General features: G+C 38.1%; 1 protein-coding gene across 1 annotated transcript in view; it reads left to right on the top strand.

Moving 5' to 3' along the window:
• The window catches only part of ell2 (elongation factor for RNA polymerase II 2), a 105,545-nt gene that overhangs the window by 8,236 nt on the left and 79,459 nt on the right, over positions 1–17,850 (top strand). The window contains exon 2 of the mRNA XM_060844288.1: positions 16,621–16,668. Coding sequence (XP_060700271.1) covers positions 16,621–16,668 — 48 coding nt within the window. The remainder of the gene's footprint in view (positions 1–16,620; positions 16,669–17,850) is intronic.

Here is a 17,850-nt window from a genome sequence, read left to right as displayed (position 1 = left end):
AGGAGCAAAAATGGCCTTTAGTAGATTGATATGCTCTTCTTGTCAGATGTGGGAGTTCAGGGAGAGTTTACGGGTTTCTGAGGATCTTATCTGCAATAAATGCTGTTGGTTGAGAATCCTATCAGATTGAATGGATCGGTTAGAGAGACAATTACAGGAATTTGAGGAAATCGCCTCCAGCACCTAAAATACCTCAAAAAAAAAAGGAGCAACTGTTACAGCCAGAAATTTCTCCCGTCCTCCGTCTTGGATTATCCAGACACTTGAGAATGTAACTTTTAAAGAAAGTCATTCTAACAGATGAGACTTCTCAAACAATCAAGGTATTTTTCAATGTATAATTTCAGTTACATCACACTGTAAACTTTGCTATAAATTCTGTGTCTTACAGTCTTGTACTCCACAACTGGCTGATGAAGGATCAGCACTCTGAAAGCTAGTGCTTCCAAATAAACCTGTTGGACTATAACCTGCTGTTGTGATTTTTAACTTTGTACACCCCAGTCCAATACTGGCATCTCCAAATCATAGTGATCATAGGAAACAATGATCATAATATGGTAGAGTTTAGCATTGTTTTGAGAAGGAAGAACTAGGATTGGGAACAATTTAGCTCAGTTTAAATAGAAATAAATACAAAGGAATGAGGACAGATTTAGTGAGTGGATGAGGAGCTTAGCAGCAAAGACTGTTGAGAAGAAATGGCAGATGGTAAAGAAAATAATCCAGGGCTCGAAACAAAGATATATCCCAATGAGGAAGAAGGATTCTAGGAAGGGATAAACCAACGATGGTTAAAGGAAAGTTCAGGATCGCATCAGATTATATGGTTTTTCTTTCAATGTGGCAAGCTAGAGGATTGGGGAAGTTTTTTTTAATAAAACCCAGTAACAGATGACCAGAAAAAAATGAAGAGGAGGTGGGAGTTTTGAGTTATTCTGCACGTAATATTGAGAGGCTGCAAAAACATTTTCAACGTATAAAAATGGAGAGAAATGGAAGCCAACAAACATCGCAGTAGATGACACTATCAGCATTTCAAAACTTATTAAATAATCATTAGACAAGAGGAGGAGAGGGAATGCGTAAATAACTATCATGGGAAGACGTGCTCGGGTAACAAATGGGGTTAAAGACCAATATGTGGAATATTAAATTAAGTAGCTCTGGAGATTGTAGATACACTGGTAGTAATCTTCCAAAAATCCTAAATTCTGAAAAAGACCCAGAAGATTGGAAAGCTACCAAAATCACATCTTTATTTAAAAGTGAATGAGAAATAATAAAACAGCTAACTATGGACTAGTTCGTTTAGTGTCTCTTATTGGGAAAATAATAGCCTATTATAAATGATTTATTGGCAGAGTATTTAAAAATACAGAATATGATCAAGCAGAGTCAGACTGCTTTCATGAAGGGGACATTGTGCCTGACAAATTTATCAGACTCCTTTTGAGGTAATGAGCAGGACAGATCATGGGGAAGCAGCGGATGTAATGTATTTGGATTTTTAGAAAGCACTTGATCATGTACCATGTATTACTGCCTTAAATAAGATAAAATTTGTCTGAGGTACTATACTAACGTGGAATGAGAATTAGCTAATTATTTATAGACAGAATTGAGATAAGGCATTATCTTTGGGAATTCCTTTTTTAAAATTCAAATATTTTTAGGTTTGAGGACTAGCATTATTTGATAAAATTCTAGATGAATTGGGATATGGGGGCAAATTCATTCACAATATGATCAGTGGTGTGGTGCCATGGGGACTGCAAATGTTTGCAATATGTTCATGATTTGGATGAGGAAAATGCACGTGCTGTAGTCTAGTTTGTGGATAACACAAAAATAGGTGGGTAGGCAAGCAGTCAGGATTAGTCTGCAGATGGATCTAGACAGGTTTGGCAAGTGGGCAAAAACTTGGCAGATGAGACATAATGTGGAAAAATATTTGAAGTGTACATGTGTAGACACCTTACAAAGAGGAATAAGATGACCAAACACAACTTGCATCAATAATAAAAATCAATTGTCAGCAATATTATGCAAAATAATAGCATCATACATTGCATTGCATGATTTAAATGTAAAAATTGCACAAAGGCTATGTGGTTCTAAGGTTCAAATTAACATTTAATAAAACAAAGCATTCTACTGAACTTTTGATTCTAACAGCTTTCCTCATGTTCTTAAAGTACATTCATTAGATCACATTTCATTTAGGGAACGTGTTATACCTTAATTTTGCATCTTTATCAAAGATGATGTTACTGTTCAGGACATGGTGAAAGAGAAAGTTCAATCACAAGTTTAAAAGTGATAGGTGGTATTAGACTGTCTGTCTGTATAGTTCTTAAAATTAATGGGACACCAGGGCCAGATGAGGTGCATCCAAAGGAAGCAAGGGTGGAGATTATAAAGGACTATAAAATCATGATTTTCCCATCTGTTAGACTTCGGTGGGAGAGGATTGGAGAATTGCAAACATTTAAACCTTTGATTCAAAACTGGGAAAGCCACTAATTGCAGTCTAATTTGCTTAACCTCTGAATGGAAAGCTTTAAGGAACACTAATTCAGGGCAAAGTTTATAGGTGCTTAGATGGATTTGCGTTTTTGAGGATAAATTTCATAAAGGCAAATTGCAAAGGCGTAACTTGTGTTCTTTTGGTGAGGAATCAAAGGGTTGAGTGCTTGCTGTTAAAGTAGATGTCAGAAAATGTTATGATGCAAGCTGATGCTATTACTGGACAAATAAGCTGTCAGACTAAATTCTGTAGCTAGACAGTTCTTCTCTGGTTTTAGTGAGGTGATCTCTCACTGAAACATAAACATGTAATGTTTCACATTCAAATTTAACAATAAATAGAAGTTTATTACACAAAAGAAATGAAAATAAAATAGAATATACCAAACTACATACTTTTAACACTGTCAAAGATTTGAAACCTTTGGTTTAAAAAAAAACCTATTAATCCCAAGACATACCTTTACAGAGTTTATATCAGAGAATTCCCTTCATGATCACATGTAAGTGTGGTTTAAACACCCAACCTTGAGAATCAGATAACTTTTTTTTTCTGCAGTCTTCACATGCCCGAGCTTAAACTTCCCAAAGTTCTAAACAGGAAATTTCTGGCCTGAAACTTTGGCTAAATCCTATCATGAGATAATCCATTACTTAACAATTCTACGTAACTCCTTTCTTAGGAACCATTGCTTTATACATCCAGTTTCAATAAAAGCCTGCAGAAATTTGCAAAGTTAAGCTTTAAAAAAAATCTTTTCCTGTAATCCAAATGAGAAAAAAAAGTTGAAGCCTATTTCTCACCTGTTTACTTTTCGCTCATAAGATTATTCCAATGTCAACAAAAGCTCATTGGTCTCCAGCAATTCTTCTCTCTCAACAGCATTAAAAAATGACCATGGCAACAGAAGTGAGTGTTAATTGGGAAGTTACACACAAAGGTTGTGTTTATATCTGATGTATGTGTATATATGTTTATACACAATTGTTTGGGTGGCAAAACAGTGAAGCACTGTTGTTTTTCAGACTTTGCAAAGGTTTATAGTAGAGTTCCCTGGTGTTGCAACCATTCAATTGCAGTTCAGTTCTGGACAGCATGCTAATGTGAAGGCATCAGGGAAAAGTGCAAAACAGATCCACAAGAATGGTTTGAGGCTTGAGCTTCAGTTACATAAATGGATTGGAGCAATTTGGGCCATTCAACTTGAAGAAGTGAGATTAGATTTGATGGATGTATTCAAACTCCTGAGGAGTTTGGACAGAGTGGACCGGAAGTGATTTCTTTTAGGATCAAAAACCAGAGGGAACATACTTGTTAATTGACAAAAGAATTGATGCTAATATGAGAGAAAGATTTGCATGCATCGAGTGATTAGGTACTGGAATGCTCAGCCTGAGTATGCTAGAAGAACAATTGATTGAAGTTTTCACAAGCACAAATTGCATCAATACCTGAAGGGGAAAAAAATAGAGCTATGAGGAAAAGGTAAGAGTGGCACTGTGAATTATTCTGTCAAGAGGCCAAGGAGGACATAGCATTTGTGACATGATTCTCAATGTGTGAAGAATTATGCTGACAACCAATTTAGGCTTGTCAGTTGGGCTCTCAATGTGGTGTACTTGTTTGGTAGAGGTGCTTCGAGAAGAATATACTAATTGAAAGGCCTCTATCAAAGTCCACTTGCCAAGCAGTCAGCACTCTTCTGTGTACATGCTGGTTTCCCATTACTTTTGGTATTTCTTACAAAGTGTCTGAATGTAAGATGTAAAGCTGTACCAATATGTGCCTTTTCTTCAAATCTGGAATTAAAATCCAGTAATTGTGACCATGACAACTATTATCAGCTGTCATAACAAACAAACTGAATAATGCCCTTAAGGGAAAAAAATAAGCCTTTTTTATCTGGTATGGCCAGACGTAATTTCAGATCCACAGCAACATGGTTAACTCTCAACTGCACTCAGTTCTTGACCTCCGGCATTGCCAGTGTACCCACATCCTATGAAGGAGAGAATTAGAAACTTGCATCTAAAATTAACCAGCTACAATTTGAACCCTTATCCCCAAAATTAGCCTGGATCTCTAGACTATTAGTCAAGTGACATTTACCACAATGCTATCATGTCCCCATTCTGGAATTAAAAGATTGTCGTCATTACTATATGATTTGTAGCAAAAACCCATCTGGTTCACTATCTCCCTACAGGGTAGGAAATCTGTCATCCTCTGCAGGTGTGGTAGCATCTGTGGAGAGAAAGCAGAGTTAACATCGACTCCTTTGACCCCTCTTCAGAACTGTCGTCTCACCAGTGCCTTATGTAGTTTTACTCATGCCCAAACACTAATCCCTGTGACATTCAACCAATTGCAGGTTGCCATCCTAAAAATGACTTTTTATCTCAACTCTAGTTAACCAATTTTCAACGCATGCAAATTTACTATCCCCACCTCCAGGGATTTTATCTTAATCAGCGAAATGTGCAGTACCTTTTTATCAAATGCCATTTGGGAATCCAAATAGATTTCATCTACTGGTTCCCTTTCCCTTTCCTACTTATCTCAAAAGTATTGTAATATATTTGTCAGATATGATTTTCCCTTCAGGAAGACATGCTGATGCTGCTTGATTTTATTATGGGTTTCTAAATAATCTGCTAATAAGTGTTTCATAATAGACTAACATTTTACTACCACCAGATGTTAATGCCCACAGTTCTGTTTTCTGGTTTTGGGAAAAATGTTACTCTATTATGAAGGACGTCCTAGCAGAGAATTTAGAAACTCATTATTTCTCCAACCTCATTTGCTAAGGGCCCAATGTTCGCTACTCTCTTTGTCTTTCATTTTAGATTTTTGAAGAAGTTCTTGCTGTCCGTTTTAGTTTCTTACTAGTTTGCATTTTAGTTTATTTTCACCCATCTCTTTGGCTAATAAAATGTAACCAATCCACTGACTTGCCACTAGTCTTAACCACAGTGTATGTTTTTTCACTTTCAGTTTGATATTTTCTGAACTTTCCTGTTTAACCAGAATTGCTTTGTCGTCTTGATACTATCCTCCTTCCTTGCGACAGGTTTTCTTTGTCATTGTTCATCATCATTTCTGCTAAACTACTTTCTCGGGCAACACCAACTCTGTGCTTATTCCCATGTGCCTACCCTTACATTTGATACTGTTGTTTCTGCACCAAGGTTCTCCCACTCAAACTGCAGAATTCTAAGATGTTATGTCACTGTCACCTAATTGATCTTCCACTCAGATCACTTATTAAACTTGTCTTATTATATATCATATCCAAAACAGCCTCATCCTTGGTTGAGTCCACAATATATCATTATAAGAAATTATCCCAAATGCTCTCTGAATTCTTCTTTTTTGGCTATCTTTGCTAATTTTATTTCCCAATCCTATAGGAGGATTAAAGTCACCCATGTTTAATGTGCTGCCTTTTTTTTTTAAGTGGCCTCATTATCTTTTGGTTTATTCTCTCTCCTACAGAACATGGCTAAGGAGGGTTATAGATTACTCTCACCTGTGTTTTCTGCCCCTTATTTTTTACCTCCATCCATATGGATTCTCAAATTTTATGCAAGATTAATATGTTTGATAAAATATTAATAATTTCATTTTGGAGAAACAAAGTCATCCCACCAGCCTGCTCTTTCTGCCTGTGCTTTCAAAAATCCATGAATGTTCAATTCCCAGCTTTGATCTCCTTGTAACCATAATGGCTGGAAAATCATAATCATTAATCTTTTTGTGCTATTAATAGTTTTGTTCTGAATGCTCCACACATTTAAGGAAAGAGCTGTTCATTTGACCTTGTTACCTTTGTTTTCCCCCTTTGTCCCTGCCTGCTGCCTTTTTTGTGCTCGTGTATGTAGAAAAAATATACTGGTAACATACCATTCCACACAGCAAAGTGAATTTTCTCTGCTATCTTCTGTTTTTGTTTAGAAGCTTTGAAATCTCTTTCCTTTTGAAGGACACTGTGTTAGCAAAGAGTTACCTTAGTTTAAAGGTCTCCTTTGTAGTTGAAATAACAGCAGCATATTTACCTAATTGGGCTGAGGAGTGGCAGTTGGCATTTAATTTGCATAAATGCAAGGTGTTGCATGTTGGTAAAACATACCAGGACAGGACTTGAACAGTTAATGGTAGGGTCCTAAGGAATGTGATTAGATTAGATTTTCTATAGTGTGGAAACAGGCCCTTCGGCCCAACAAGTCCACACCGCCCCTCTGAAGAGAAACCCACCCAAACCCATTCCCCTACCCTATATTTACCTAACACTGTGGGCAATTTTAGCATGGCCAATTCACCTGACCTGCACATCTTTGAATTGTGGGAGGAAACCGGAGCACCCGGAGGAAGCCCACGCAGACACTGGGTGAATGTGCAAACTCCACACTGACAGGCGGGAATTGAACCCAGGACCCTGGCACTGAGAGGCAGCAGTGCTAACCACTGAGCCACCGTGCCGCCCATCTATTGAACAGAGATCTCAGGGTTGAGGTACATAGTTCCTTAAAAGCCGTGTCACAGATACATAGGGTGGTGAAGATGGTGTTTGGCACATTTGCCTTCATTGGTCAGAACATTGAGTAAAGGGGTTTGGGACATGTTGCAGCTGTGTAGGACATTCGTGAGGCCACTTTGAGTATGACATACAGTTCTGATTGCCCTGCTATAGAAAGGATGCTATTAAATTGGAAGTGGTGCAGAGAAGATTTACAAAGATATCAGTAGGACTGGAGGATTTGAGTTATAAAAATAAGCTGGGACTTTTTTCCCTGGAGCGTAGAAGGTTTTGAGAAATCTACAAAAGACCTCAAAGGTAACATTTGTTCTCTGGAATTGTCTTAGAACTGACATAGGGAGATAATCAGCTTTACCTACTCTGAAGCCAAGTTATGTCTTCAGGTATATTTTATTGGCTAGCCAATAAGTCGGGCGGCACGGTGGCACAGTGGTTAGCACTGCTGCCTCACAGCGCCTGAGACCCGGGTTCAATTCCCGACTCAGGCGACTGACTGTGTGGAGTTTGCACATTCTCCCCGTGTCTGCGTGGGTTTCCTCCGGGTGCTCCGGTTTCCTCCCACAGTCCAAAGATGTGCGGGTCAGGTGAATTGGCCATGCTAAATTGCCCGTAGTGTTAGGTAAGGGGTAAATGTAGGGGTATGGGTGGGTTGCGCTTCGGCGGGTTGGTGTGGACTTGTTGGGCCGAAGGGCCTGTTTCCATACTGTAAGTCTAGTCTAGTCTTACTAGAATAACTCTGGCAAATGCCTTGCTGAGGAGTGAATTGTCCTCTGTAGTAGTAATGCCTTCAATCAACTTGTTCTTATTAACTGTGTTTTTGTTGTTGTGTCCTGTGGGACCGAACTATGTCTCCAGCAGAGGAAGAGGCTGGCATTGAGGAATAAATGGCAGTGGGAAGGGGCTTTCCATACTTAACTGGCTCCAGTGATATTCTGTCCTTTGCATATTTTCATGTTGCTAAAGAATCATTGAATCCTTTTTTGAACACTAAAGACCCATATCAAGTTCATATGATACTTGCAAAAGATCATCAAGCAAATGCAGAGAAAGAACTGTCTCTTAAGTGTCTTTTGGAGTGACCCTCTATCCAATTGCTGATATAAATCTTTGCTTTTATTTTCATTTGCATGCTGCAGATGCCGTAGCTTAAAGTGGTCACTGAATCTAGGATTTTCTCAGCTAAGTCTAAGATTTTGTCTTTTACAGTTTACTTATTACTTTTTGCCTTCCAATATTTTAACTCTCAACTGATGGGATGATAGAAAAAGTGTCCTATTTAACATGTGAAAATCCAGACTTGTAGTATATTAATATGACACATTGGATTAACATTTGTCAAGGAATCTTTCAAATTGAACATCATTTGTGCTGTTGCTAAATAAATTAGCAATGTACATTGGATTAAGCACATTTGTTTCTCAAGTCTCTTTGTGAAACTTGGGAATTAATATTACATTAGCATTCTTGTCATGACTTTCAGAGCTTTATGCAGTAATGGAGATGTAATAATTTGCAGAATATACATGTTACATACATAGAACCACTTTTAATACTTTGCTTAATTCTTAAGTATCACAAAGAGACTTGAGAAACAAATGTGCCCTCCACCTTCCTCTCTAACCAATCACCTCCATCCCCACCCCCATTCGCCTTTTGTACTCTATGCTACTTTCTCCCCACCCCCACCCACTCTGCAGGCACCCTGCCTCTATTCCTGATGAAGGGCTTTTGCCCGAAACGTCGATTTTCCTGCTCCTCGGATGCTGCCTGACCTGCTGTGCTTTTCCAGCACCACTCTAATCTAGACTCTGGTTTCCAGCATCTGCAGTCCTTATTTTTAACCCAGTTGATTCTTACCTTTAGTCTGTTTGCTGCATTATTAAATGCCTTCTGAAAATCCAAATATTACATCCATTTCTTTGCCTTAACTATCGTGCTTATTATCATCAGATTTGTAGCAAATTAGTCAAGATGATATCCCCTTCATGAAGCTATCCTGATCCATGGGAACATGGGATCATGGCGGGCGAAGGCCATTCAGCCCTCAAGCCTGCTCCATCATTTAGTATGATCGTGGCTAATCTTCCAGTTGTTCCCATTTTCAGAAAATTCTCCAGACTCTCGACTCTCTGGGTGTAGTTACTTCTCATTATATATTTCTAAATGCTCTGCTTTTACATCCTTTGTAATAGACTCAGGAACATTTTTTCAATGACAGACATTAAGCAAACTGGCCTATAGTTAGGTGCTACATTTACAGTTTTCCAACCCCCTGGGTCTTTTCGAGAATCTAATGATCCTTTGAAGATTAGTACTGCTGCATGCATTACCTCTGCAGCTGTTTCTTTTAATATCCTAGGATGCATCCCTGGCTTTAGGACACTTTTGTGTCTTTAGCTCCATTATTTCCCTGACAAGTTTTCTTCGGTGATTATTTTTGTATTTAATTCTTTACTTCCTTTTGCCCCTGCTTTAGTAACTTTGAAATGCTATTAGTCACTTCTGCAAAGTACCATTCAACTTCTCTGCTATTTCCTGGTTTCCCATTATTGTTACGTCACCCTCATTCTCTAATGGGCCTATGTTCACTTTGGCTTCTCTTTTATATAAAATTAAACTCTCGCTGTCCACATTGATATTACTTGCAAGTTTATTTTCTCCCTTTTGTTTGTCTTTTGATTTTGAAAACTTTCCCAATTCTCTGATTTACTGATCTTTGCCACAGTGTCTCTCTTCTTTTTCATTCTGATCTTATCCTTAACCTCTTTGTTAACCATTCTTGTTAACCTTTCAAGAATCCTTCATCACTAGAATAGATCCTTGTTATGAGCCTCCACTGAGATGTTATGGACCTCAGGAGGAAGCCAACATGGATCATTCATTCACCACTCCTGGCTGAAGACAGATGCAAGTACTTCAGCTAATCTTTTGAGGCATGTCAGTTTATGACAAAGTTGGCAGTAAATGTTTCTCCGTTAAATTTTTTCCATGCTGTTCCTACAAATGTGATGTAATGTGCTTTTATCTGCATAGTATGGTTTGATGCCATTCTCAGTTTAACAATTGTAATAATTTAGTTTAAGAAATATAATAGCGGGGAAATTGGAGTATGAGGAAAAAAAATCAGTAAGAAATAGAAAAACAGTAAAAGTTTCCGCAAGTATATGAAAATAAAATGAGTAGCAATTGAGAGTATTGAACTCATCCTCCAAGGGTAGGGAAATGAGTCTGAAACAGTAGAGGCTTTGAATGAGTATATTGTCTGTGTTTGCTGTGAAAGGCATTTAAAAAGCATTCCAAGGATAGTAGAACTTCAGGGCAAAAGTGAGAAAGGAGCTCAAAATAATTGTCATTTTTTTTCCCTCTGCCAGTAACTATTAATGGAACTAAAGGCTGACCAGTTCTCTCAATCCGATGATCTGCATCTTAAAATCTTAAAAAGTAAAACCTACAGACATGGTTGATGCTTTGCTTTGGTTGTGATCTTCCAAAATTCTCTGGATTTTGCAAAAGTCTCAGCAGATTGGAGAACATATAACACTTCTGTATAAATATGACAAAGCATAAATCTTTCAACCCATCACTTAAATAAAAATTCATTTCATAATGAAGCAGGAACAACATTTTAGAAAATCACAAAACAGCATGATTTTGTGACCAGGAAATTATGTTGCACAAGTTTGTGTTCTTTGAAGATGTAGAAGCAGCACGGATAAAGTGGGATCAGTTTGTAGTGTATTTGGATTTCCAAAAACATTTGGTAAGGTGCCAGATAAAAGTTTCCTAATTCTCAGTTCACACTGCTCCCTCATTGTGCCAGAAACCCAGGTTCAATTCCCGCTTTGAGTGACTGTATCTGTGTGGAATTTTCATATTCTCTCCATGTTTGTGTGGGTTTCCACCAGGTGCTCTGGTTTCATCCCACAGTCAAAGATATGCAGTTTAGGTGGATTGGCCATTGTAAATGACAAGGTTGGGAGATAGGGTGGGGGTCTGGGTGGGATGCTGCTCAGAGGTTGGTGCAGACTTGATAAGCTGAATAGCCTCTTTCTGTACTGTAGGGATTCTTTAATTGAACTAAGACCTTGTGGTACTGTGGTGATTGTTATGTAGGCCTGACTAAAAGAAAGCAGAGAGCCAGACTAAATGGCTCACTTGTCAGTGTGGCAACCTGTATCTTGTGGAGTATCATACTGATTAGTGGCTGGACCTGTGGTATTTGCAATCTCTCTTCATGTCTTGGATGAAAGAACCAATTATTTACTATCCAAATTTACTGGCAGTGCCAAAGGAGGTAGGAGAAAAGAGGATACAAAGTTTGCAAAGGGAGGTAATTAGAGCCAAAATACACAATTTTAAACTATCTGAAATAAAGTTCATTTGTAAATTCAGTTTCAAGATTACCACTTTGTTTTAGCAACATTAGTTGGGAATTGCATCAATTCAAAATTGAGAGCCTAGAGTTTTTGAAATTGTGAACCAGTGTGATTTAGTTTAACATGGCACATAAACACTTTTAAACAAGACTGTTGCAACTATTTTTTCTCAAAATACAAATTGTGCTTCGTAATTGTGCTTGATTAGTTTGCAGTACCAATCAGCTCGGAAAATTATTTCTACTACCAACTAGCCAGTTGTAAAAGTGAATTGTGATGTTTATAGCTGTTAACAGTTGGTTCTTCATAGTCTATTATGTAAAGGTCACCAATAGAAATTATTTGCTTGACTTCACCAATTGTCTAATTTTGTAAGAACACACTGTTCTGCTCAGCTATCTTAATTTCTAAATGGCAGTTGGCCCAATTTTTGATGCCAGCATATACTGAGCTTTATTTTCTTGAAGTTGCTGTTGAAATGTCATTCATGTGGTTGAATTTTTAAAATGAAAGAATTAAAATAGTTTGCTTTCACTGATTCTTATAGCAGACTGTTTTATGGTCACCAATTTGTAATAAACTGGATTTATTTCATGTGAATCTGCTCAGGGTTAGAGTATTTCTAATCAAATGAGATGTGTACAAAGTAGACATGCTATAGACAAAGTGCTTCATTAAATATTTAAATCTGCCATTATCCAGAGACTTCAACTATCATGCCTTCCGTTTTAAAAAATTGCTTTTAATTTGAAATATCGGTAGTTTGTGTGTCGAGTAGTGCATCAGATTTGAGAATTTTGTAGAGTGGCAGGATTAAGACTGACCACCTGAGTTTGTGACAGATCTTAAGTTGCGTGGAATCTCACAAAACTGCCTCATGCAATGCGCTAATGTATTTTTAAGCTTTATTGAAAAGTGAATCTCAATACAAGGTTAACGTTTGTTACTTACCCCAATTTTTCATTGTTTGAGATTAAGCATCAGTGGCCAGATCAGCATTTATTGTCCATCCTTAATTGTTCAGAGGTTGTTTAAGAAGCAACCACATTGCTAGGAATCTATGGGCCAGACCAGACAAGGATGGAAAAGTTCCTTTCCTAAAGGACATTAGTCTACCAAATGGGTTTTTATAACAATTGAGTGGTTGGTCACCATTTGGCAGTCTTTTTATGACACCAATTGCGACTGATGAATTTGACCTATGTCTCCAGAATGTTTGTTAGGGTTCTGTATTACTTACAGGTGACACAGCTGTTAGCGCTGCTGCTTCGCAGTGCCAGAGACTCGGGTTCAATTCCTGCCTCAGGCAACTATCTGTGTGGAGTCTGCACATTCTCCCCGTGTCTGTGTGGGTTTCCTCCCACAATCCAAAAGTTTGCAGGTTAGGTGAATTGGCCATGCTAAATTACCCGTAGTGTTAGATGAAGGGGTAAATATAGGGGAATGGGTCTGGATGGGCTGCTCTTCGGCGGGACTGTGTGGACTTGTTGGGTTGAAGGGCCTGTTTCCACACTAAGTAATCTAATCTAATCTTATCCAATTACATTGCCACTAGACCATCACCTCCCCATAATGACCTTGAATTTCCTGGATTATTAGAGTCTAAGAGTTGTATAGCATGTAAATAGATCTTTTGGTCCAGTTTGTCTATGCTGACCAGATATCCTAAATTAATCTAGTCCCATTTAATTTAGCCCATATTCCTCTCAACCCTTCCTATTCATATAGCCATCCAGATACCTTTTAAATGCTGCAATTGTACCAGCTTCCACCACTTCCCTTTAGTAGCTCATTCTATACACATACCACCTCGGTATGAAAGAGTTGCCCCGTAGGTCCCTTTTTAAGTCTTTCCCCTCTCACCCAGGGACTCCCATACCCTGGGGAAAAGATCTTGGCTATTCATCTTATCCATCCCTTAATGATTTTATAAACCTCTAAGGTCATCCCTCAGCCTCTGATCCCCACCTCCCCCATCACTCAAACCTCCAACCCTGGAACATCCTTATAAATCTTTTTCTGAGCCCTTTCAAGTTTCACAACATGGCTCCAATAGCAGGGAGAACAGAATTGAATGCAATATTCCAAAAGTTGCCTGCCCAATGTCCTGTACAGCTGTGACATGATCTCTCAACTCCTATACTCAATTCACTGACCAATAAAGGCAAGTGTACCAAATGCCACTTTCACTAGCCTGCCTATCTTCTACTCCACTTTCAAAGAACTATGAGCCTGTACTCCAAAGTATCTCTGTTCAGCAATCTTTAGTGCAGGAGCACTTGGATGCTATAAAGATGGAGTTCCAGCATTTTGACCAGCAACCCTGAGGGAATGATATAGTTTCAAGTCGGGTGATAGTGTGATTTAGATGGGTGATTGCTTATAATGTATTTGGCCAGACGAGAGTTCACAAGTTTAGAAGGTGCTATTGGAGGAACCTTAATAGTTGCTGCGGTGCGTGTGGCAACCAATGTGCATTGGTGATGGAGGGAGTGAATGTTAAAGGTGGTGACAGGAGTGCCCATCAATCAGAATGCTATATTTTTACAATTCTTGGAACTGTACCCATCCAGGCAAATGGAGAATATTCCACCAAACCCCTGATTTCTATCTTTTCTAGATAATTGATCTGTTTTAGGGATCGAGAGATGAGTACTCCATGACAGAATTCCCAGCCTCTGGCCTATCTTGTAACCTCTGTACTGTTGTTTCAGTTCCGTCTGTGGTCATTGATAATCCTCAGGATGTTTCGTGTGAGACTTCATCTATTCATTGAATGTCAAGGAGAGATTTAGATTCTGTCATAGTCAATGAGATGCAGAGCACGAAAACAGACCCTTTGGTCCAACTCAACCATGCTGACCAGTTATTCTAATCTAACCTAACCCAAGTCACATTTGCCAGCACTTGGCCCATATCTCTCTCAACCCTTTCTATTCATGTACCCATCCAGATACCTTTTTAAATATTGTAACTGAACCAGCCTCCACCACTTCCTGTGGCAGGTCATTCCATACATCCAGAAGTTGTGGCGCAGATATTAATTGAGTTTACAAGTCCAGTATGGGATGTGGCCCTGGTCTTGCCACATGTGGGTCCGCTTGGCCTCAATATCTGAGGAGTTGCAGCTTGGTCCTGAGCATTGTATAATCAATAACCACTTCTAATGAATGTCTGGTGGCATTACTGTTATAAGTAGTTAGTTATAACATGTACCTTATTCCATTTTGGACATATCTTGTTTCTTACCTCTGTTTTGAAATGTTTGGGTATTTGAATTTTTTTGTCTTCTTTTGTCCCCTTGGCCTCATGCAAAGATGATTATTTGCTGAATGAGGAGAATGGTGAAACAAGTTGTTTGGTAATTAAATTCGAGGCATAGTTCAAGAGATGGAGGTGAAAACAAAATTGGATCATGTGTGTGTAGAAAGATACAAAAGAAATGGTAGATGCTGGAGAACAAAGACTGCTGATTAAAATCCTTAGCCACAAGGTGCAAGTACTGTGCCACAATCCTCCTGGTTTTGTCTTTCATCCCAGAAGTGATCAAACAAATTGTAATTTTTGGTTGTGCTCGGTAAAATATTGCAAAATATTTTTAGATGAGGAATGTGTATTTGACTGGTTTGAATTCACAAAAGTTTTGATCTTTTTGGCATTGTTTTCATTAATGATATCTTTATGAAGAAGGAACAAAATAAACTTTATTTTGTGGTACTATTGGTGATTATTTGGGCAAACATGGTAAGTTAATATATGATGCATGCAAAGTGTTAAAAACAGATCAGTGTAACCTTTTGGAGGCTAACGTGCTTTTTTTGTATGTAATTTCGAAAGTACTTTAATCATGTTTGCCTATGCTCTCTTTAAACTCATGTGTATCTGCAGGTCAATGTTTACTTGTCAGAGCAAAAACTGAATTTTACAACACATTTAAGTAAATGGAAGCAGTGTTCATGGGCTGGTTTAAGGTGACAAGTTAATTTTGTGCGGTATTAAACCTGAGGATTTCAGTCACTTACTGATATAACAAATGCATGTGTTTGGTTTGTGTAAAGAATGTTTAGTTTAAACATTCATACAAAGTGCATGTGCTGAATGTTGTATCAGCTGATTCTACCTTTTACCTTTGCATCTAATTCAAAGCAAACAACTCCAGCAAAATGAAATCTTTCCTCAGTATCTCATTGTCAATGGTCTTGAATCTCAATGACCTCCCTTTTCCTATATCCTCCTCCAGCCCTGTCAGATCTCTGCACTTGTGCCATACAAATTCCAGGCAATGACCATTTTCTACAAGAGAAAATCTAACGATCCTGTATTTATATTCAATGTCCTGAGGTTATATTGACCACAACTGAACTGGACTAGATGTGACAACAAGAGCAAATCAGAGGCTAGGAATCCTGGAGTAAATAATGATTTGGAGGCACTTCCTGACTTACCTAAAGCCTATCCACTATCTGCAAGGCATTAGTCAGGATTGTGATGGAATACTACCCATTTGCCTGAAGTGCAGCTCAATCAATTCTCCAGCTTGTTATCATCCAGAACAAAGCAACCTGTTTGATTAGCTTGCATTCACAAACATATGTTCAGTAGCAGCAATATGTACCAAATACAAGATGCACAGTGGGAATTCCCCAAGGGTTTGGATGGTACTGTTTAAGAAGCTATGACAACTTCCATGCAGACGGCCAAGGGCATGGAAGAATGGAACATCATAAAGCTCCCTTCCAAGCCACACTCAATCCTGACTTGGAAATATATTGCTGTTCCTTCCATGGCATTGGGACAAAATTTTGGTATTCCGTCCCTAACAGTGCTGGGCATCTTTCTACCACAAATGGACTATAGTGGTCCAAAACGACAGCCCTTTACCTTGAGGGCAACTAGAGATGGTCAATAACCCCAGTCAGCAACACCCACATCCCAGGAGTGAATATAAAAAAAAACCTTCACTATTTCTCCTCCCTTTAAAGACATTCCATAAAGCTACCTTGTTAACGAAGTTATTTGTTGCCCTTTCTAATGTTCTTTATGACTTGATGTCAAAATGTGTCTGATTATGTTATGAGATTAAAGGTGATAAATAAAACCAGTCGTTAGTATCTTGTAACACACACTTTATTTATACCTTATAAATAATTCCAATTTAATCATTTTCTTTTCAGAGTTCATCTAATCCTCAACCAACAATCCAGTTCCAAGGACTTCAGGGGGTAAGGAAGATCTAATTTTATATTAAACAACTAAATTCTAATTTTTAAAATGCTAAGCAATCTTTTGAGATGATTTGTATGACTATTTGGGCATTTCTGGTAGTTTATCATATTCGCTGATACTTGTTTTCTTTCTCTTTGTTCATACACTGTTTTAATAAATTCATTTAAGTGACAGTGCCTTCAGATATTGCAGGCAAACTATTTTTAGCCTGTAGTTTCCTTTTGATAATAGAGTAGGGCAGCTTCGCTATTGTCTAATTATTGTCCAGTAAGTTTTAGGAAAACCCTGTAAAAGCTGTGACTTTTAGGTGTAGAAATAAAAGATTGATCTGCAACTGAAGAAGGTAAAAATGTAGTTATTACAAATTCTCTGACTATGCCACTACCAGCTCTGCATGGATTACAAAGTCAGGGCCAGACATGTAAAAACACTCATCCAGGTAAGTTCCCTGATGATTCATTGTGAGAATGTAAATTGACATTTGACCAGAACAAAGGTGAAGAACCACAGGTGAACAATTCAACGTAATCCTTTGTTTCACTTGATTTTGCTTTGCTGGCTAGTTTTTTTTGAATGTTACCCTTATTTCCTATTTGAAGCAGTGAATAATCAATTCAATTTTCAGGAATTTTTGGGGATTATCCTATACTTGTATCTAAAATAGTTTAAAATAAAACAAAGAACTGAGGATGTTGGAAATCTGAAACAAAAATACAAATTGCTGGCAAAAATCAGCAGGTCTGAAAGCATTAATTATCTCCATCAGTTCTAATCAAGAGGCATTGGACTCGATATTAAACTCTGCTTTCTTCCCATAAATGCTGCCAGTTTTGCCAGCATTTTGTTTTTGTGCCTAAGGTAGTTAGTTCCAATATAAGTCTATTTTAGATTAATGCACTGAACTCACTGTTTACTAGATGGTGTGCTTTTAAAATTTGTCCTGGTTATTTTTATCTTGTCACTACTTTACTTCCTGTTTAATAGGTTACATTCATGAAGGCTGGAGTATTAACCCAGTGTCTATTATTTATGCCTCCATACTTATAGCAAGATAAAGGCGAGGAGACCACCATACCTAAGTTTCATGCTATCTTCACCTGGCAATTACATACCACCTCCATGTCAAGTAGGGGTCATTGGTTAAAAATCTTTTAGTCATTGTAGACTAAGTAATATCT

This window comes from Hemiscyllium ocellatum, chromosome 2 (assembly GCF_020745735.1).
Source record: "Hemiscyllium ocellatum isolate sHemOce1 chromosome 2, sHemOce1.pat.X.cur, whole genome shotgun sequence".
In the NCBI taxonomy this organism is placed as follows: domain Eukaryota; kingdom Metazoa; phylum Chordata; class Chondrichthyes; order Orectolobiformes; family Hemiscylliidae; genus Hemiscyllium; species Hemiscyllium ocellatum.
Note: the sequence above shows the minus strand (reverse complement) of the source record. Positions and strands in the feature narration are given on the sequence as shown.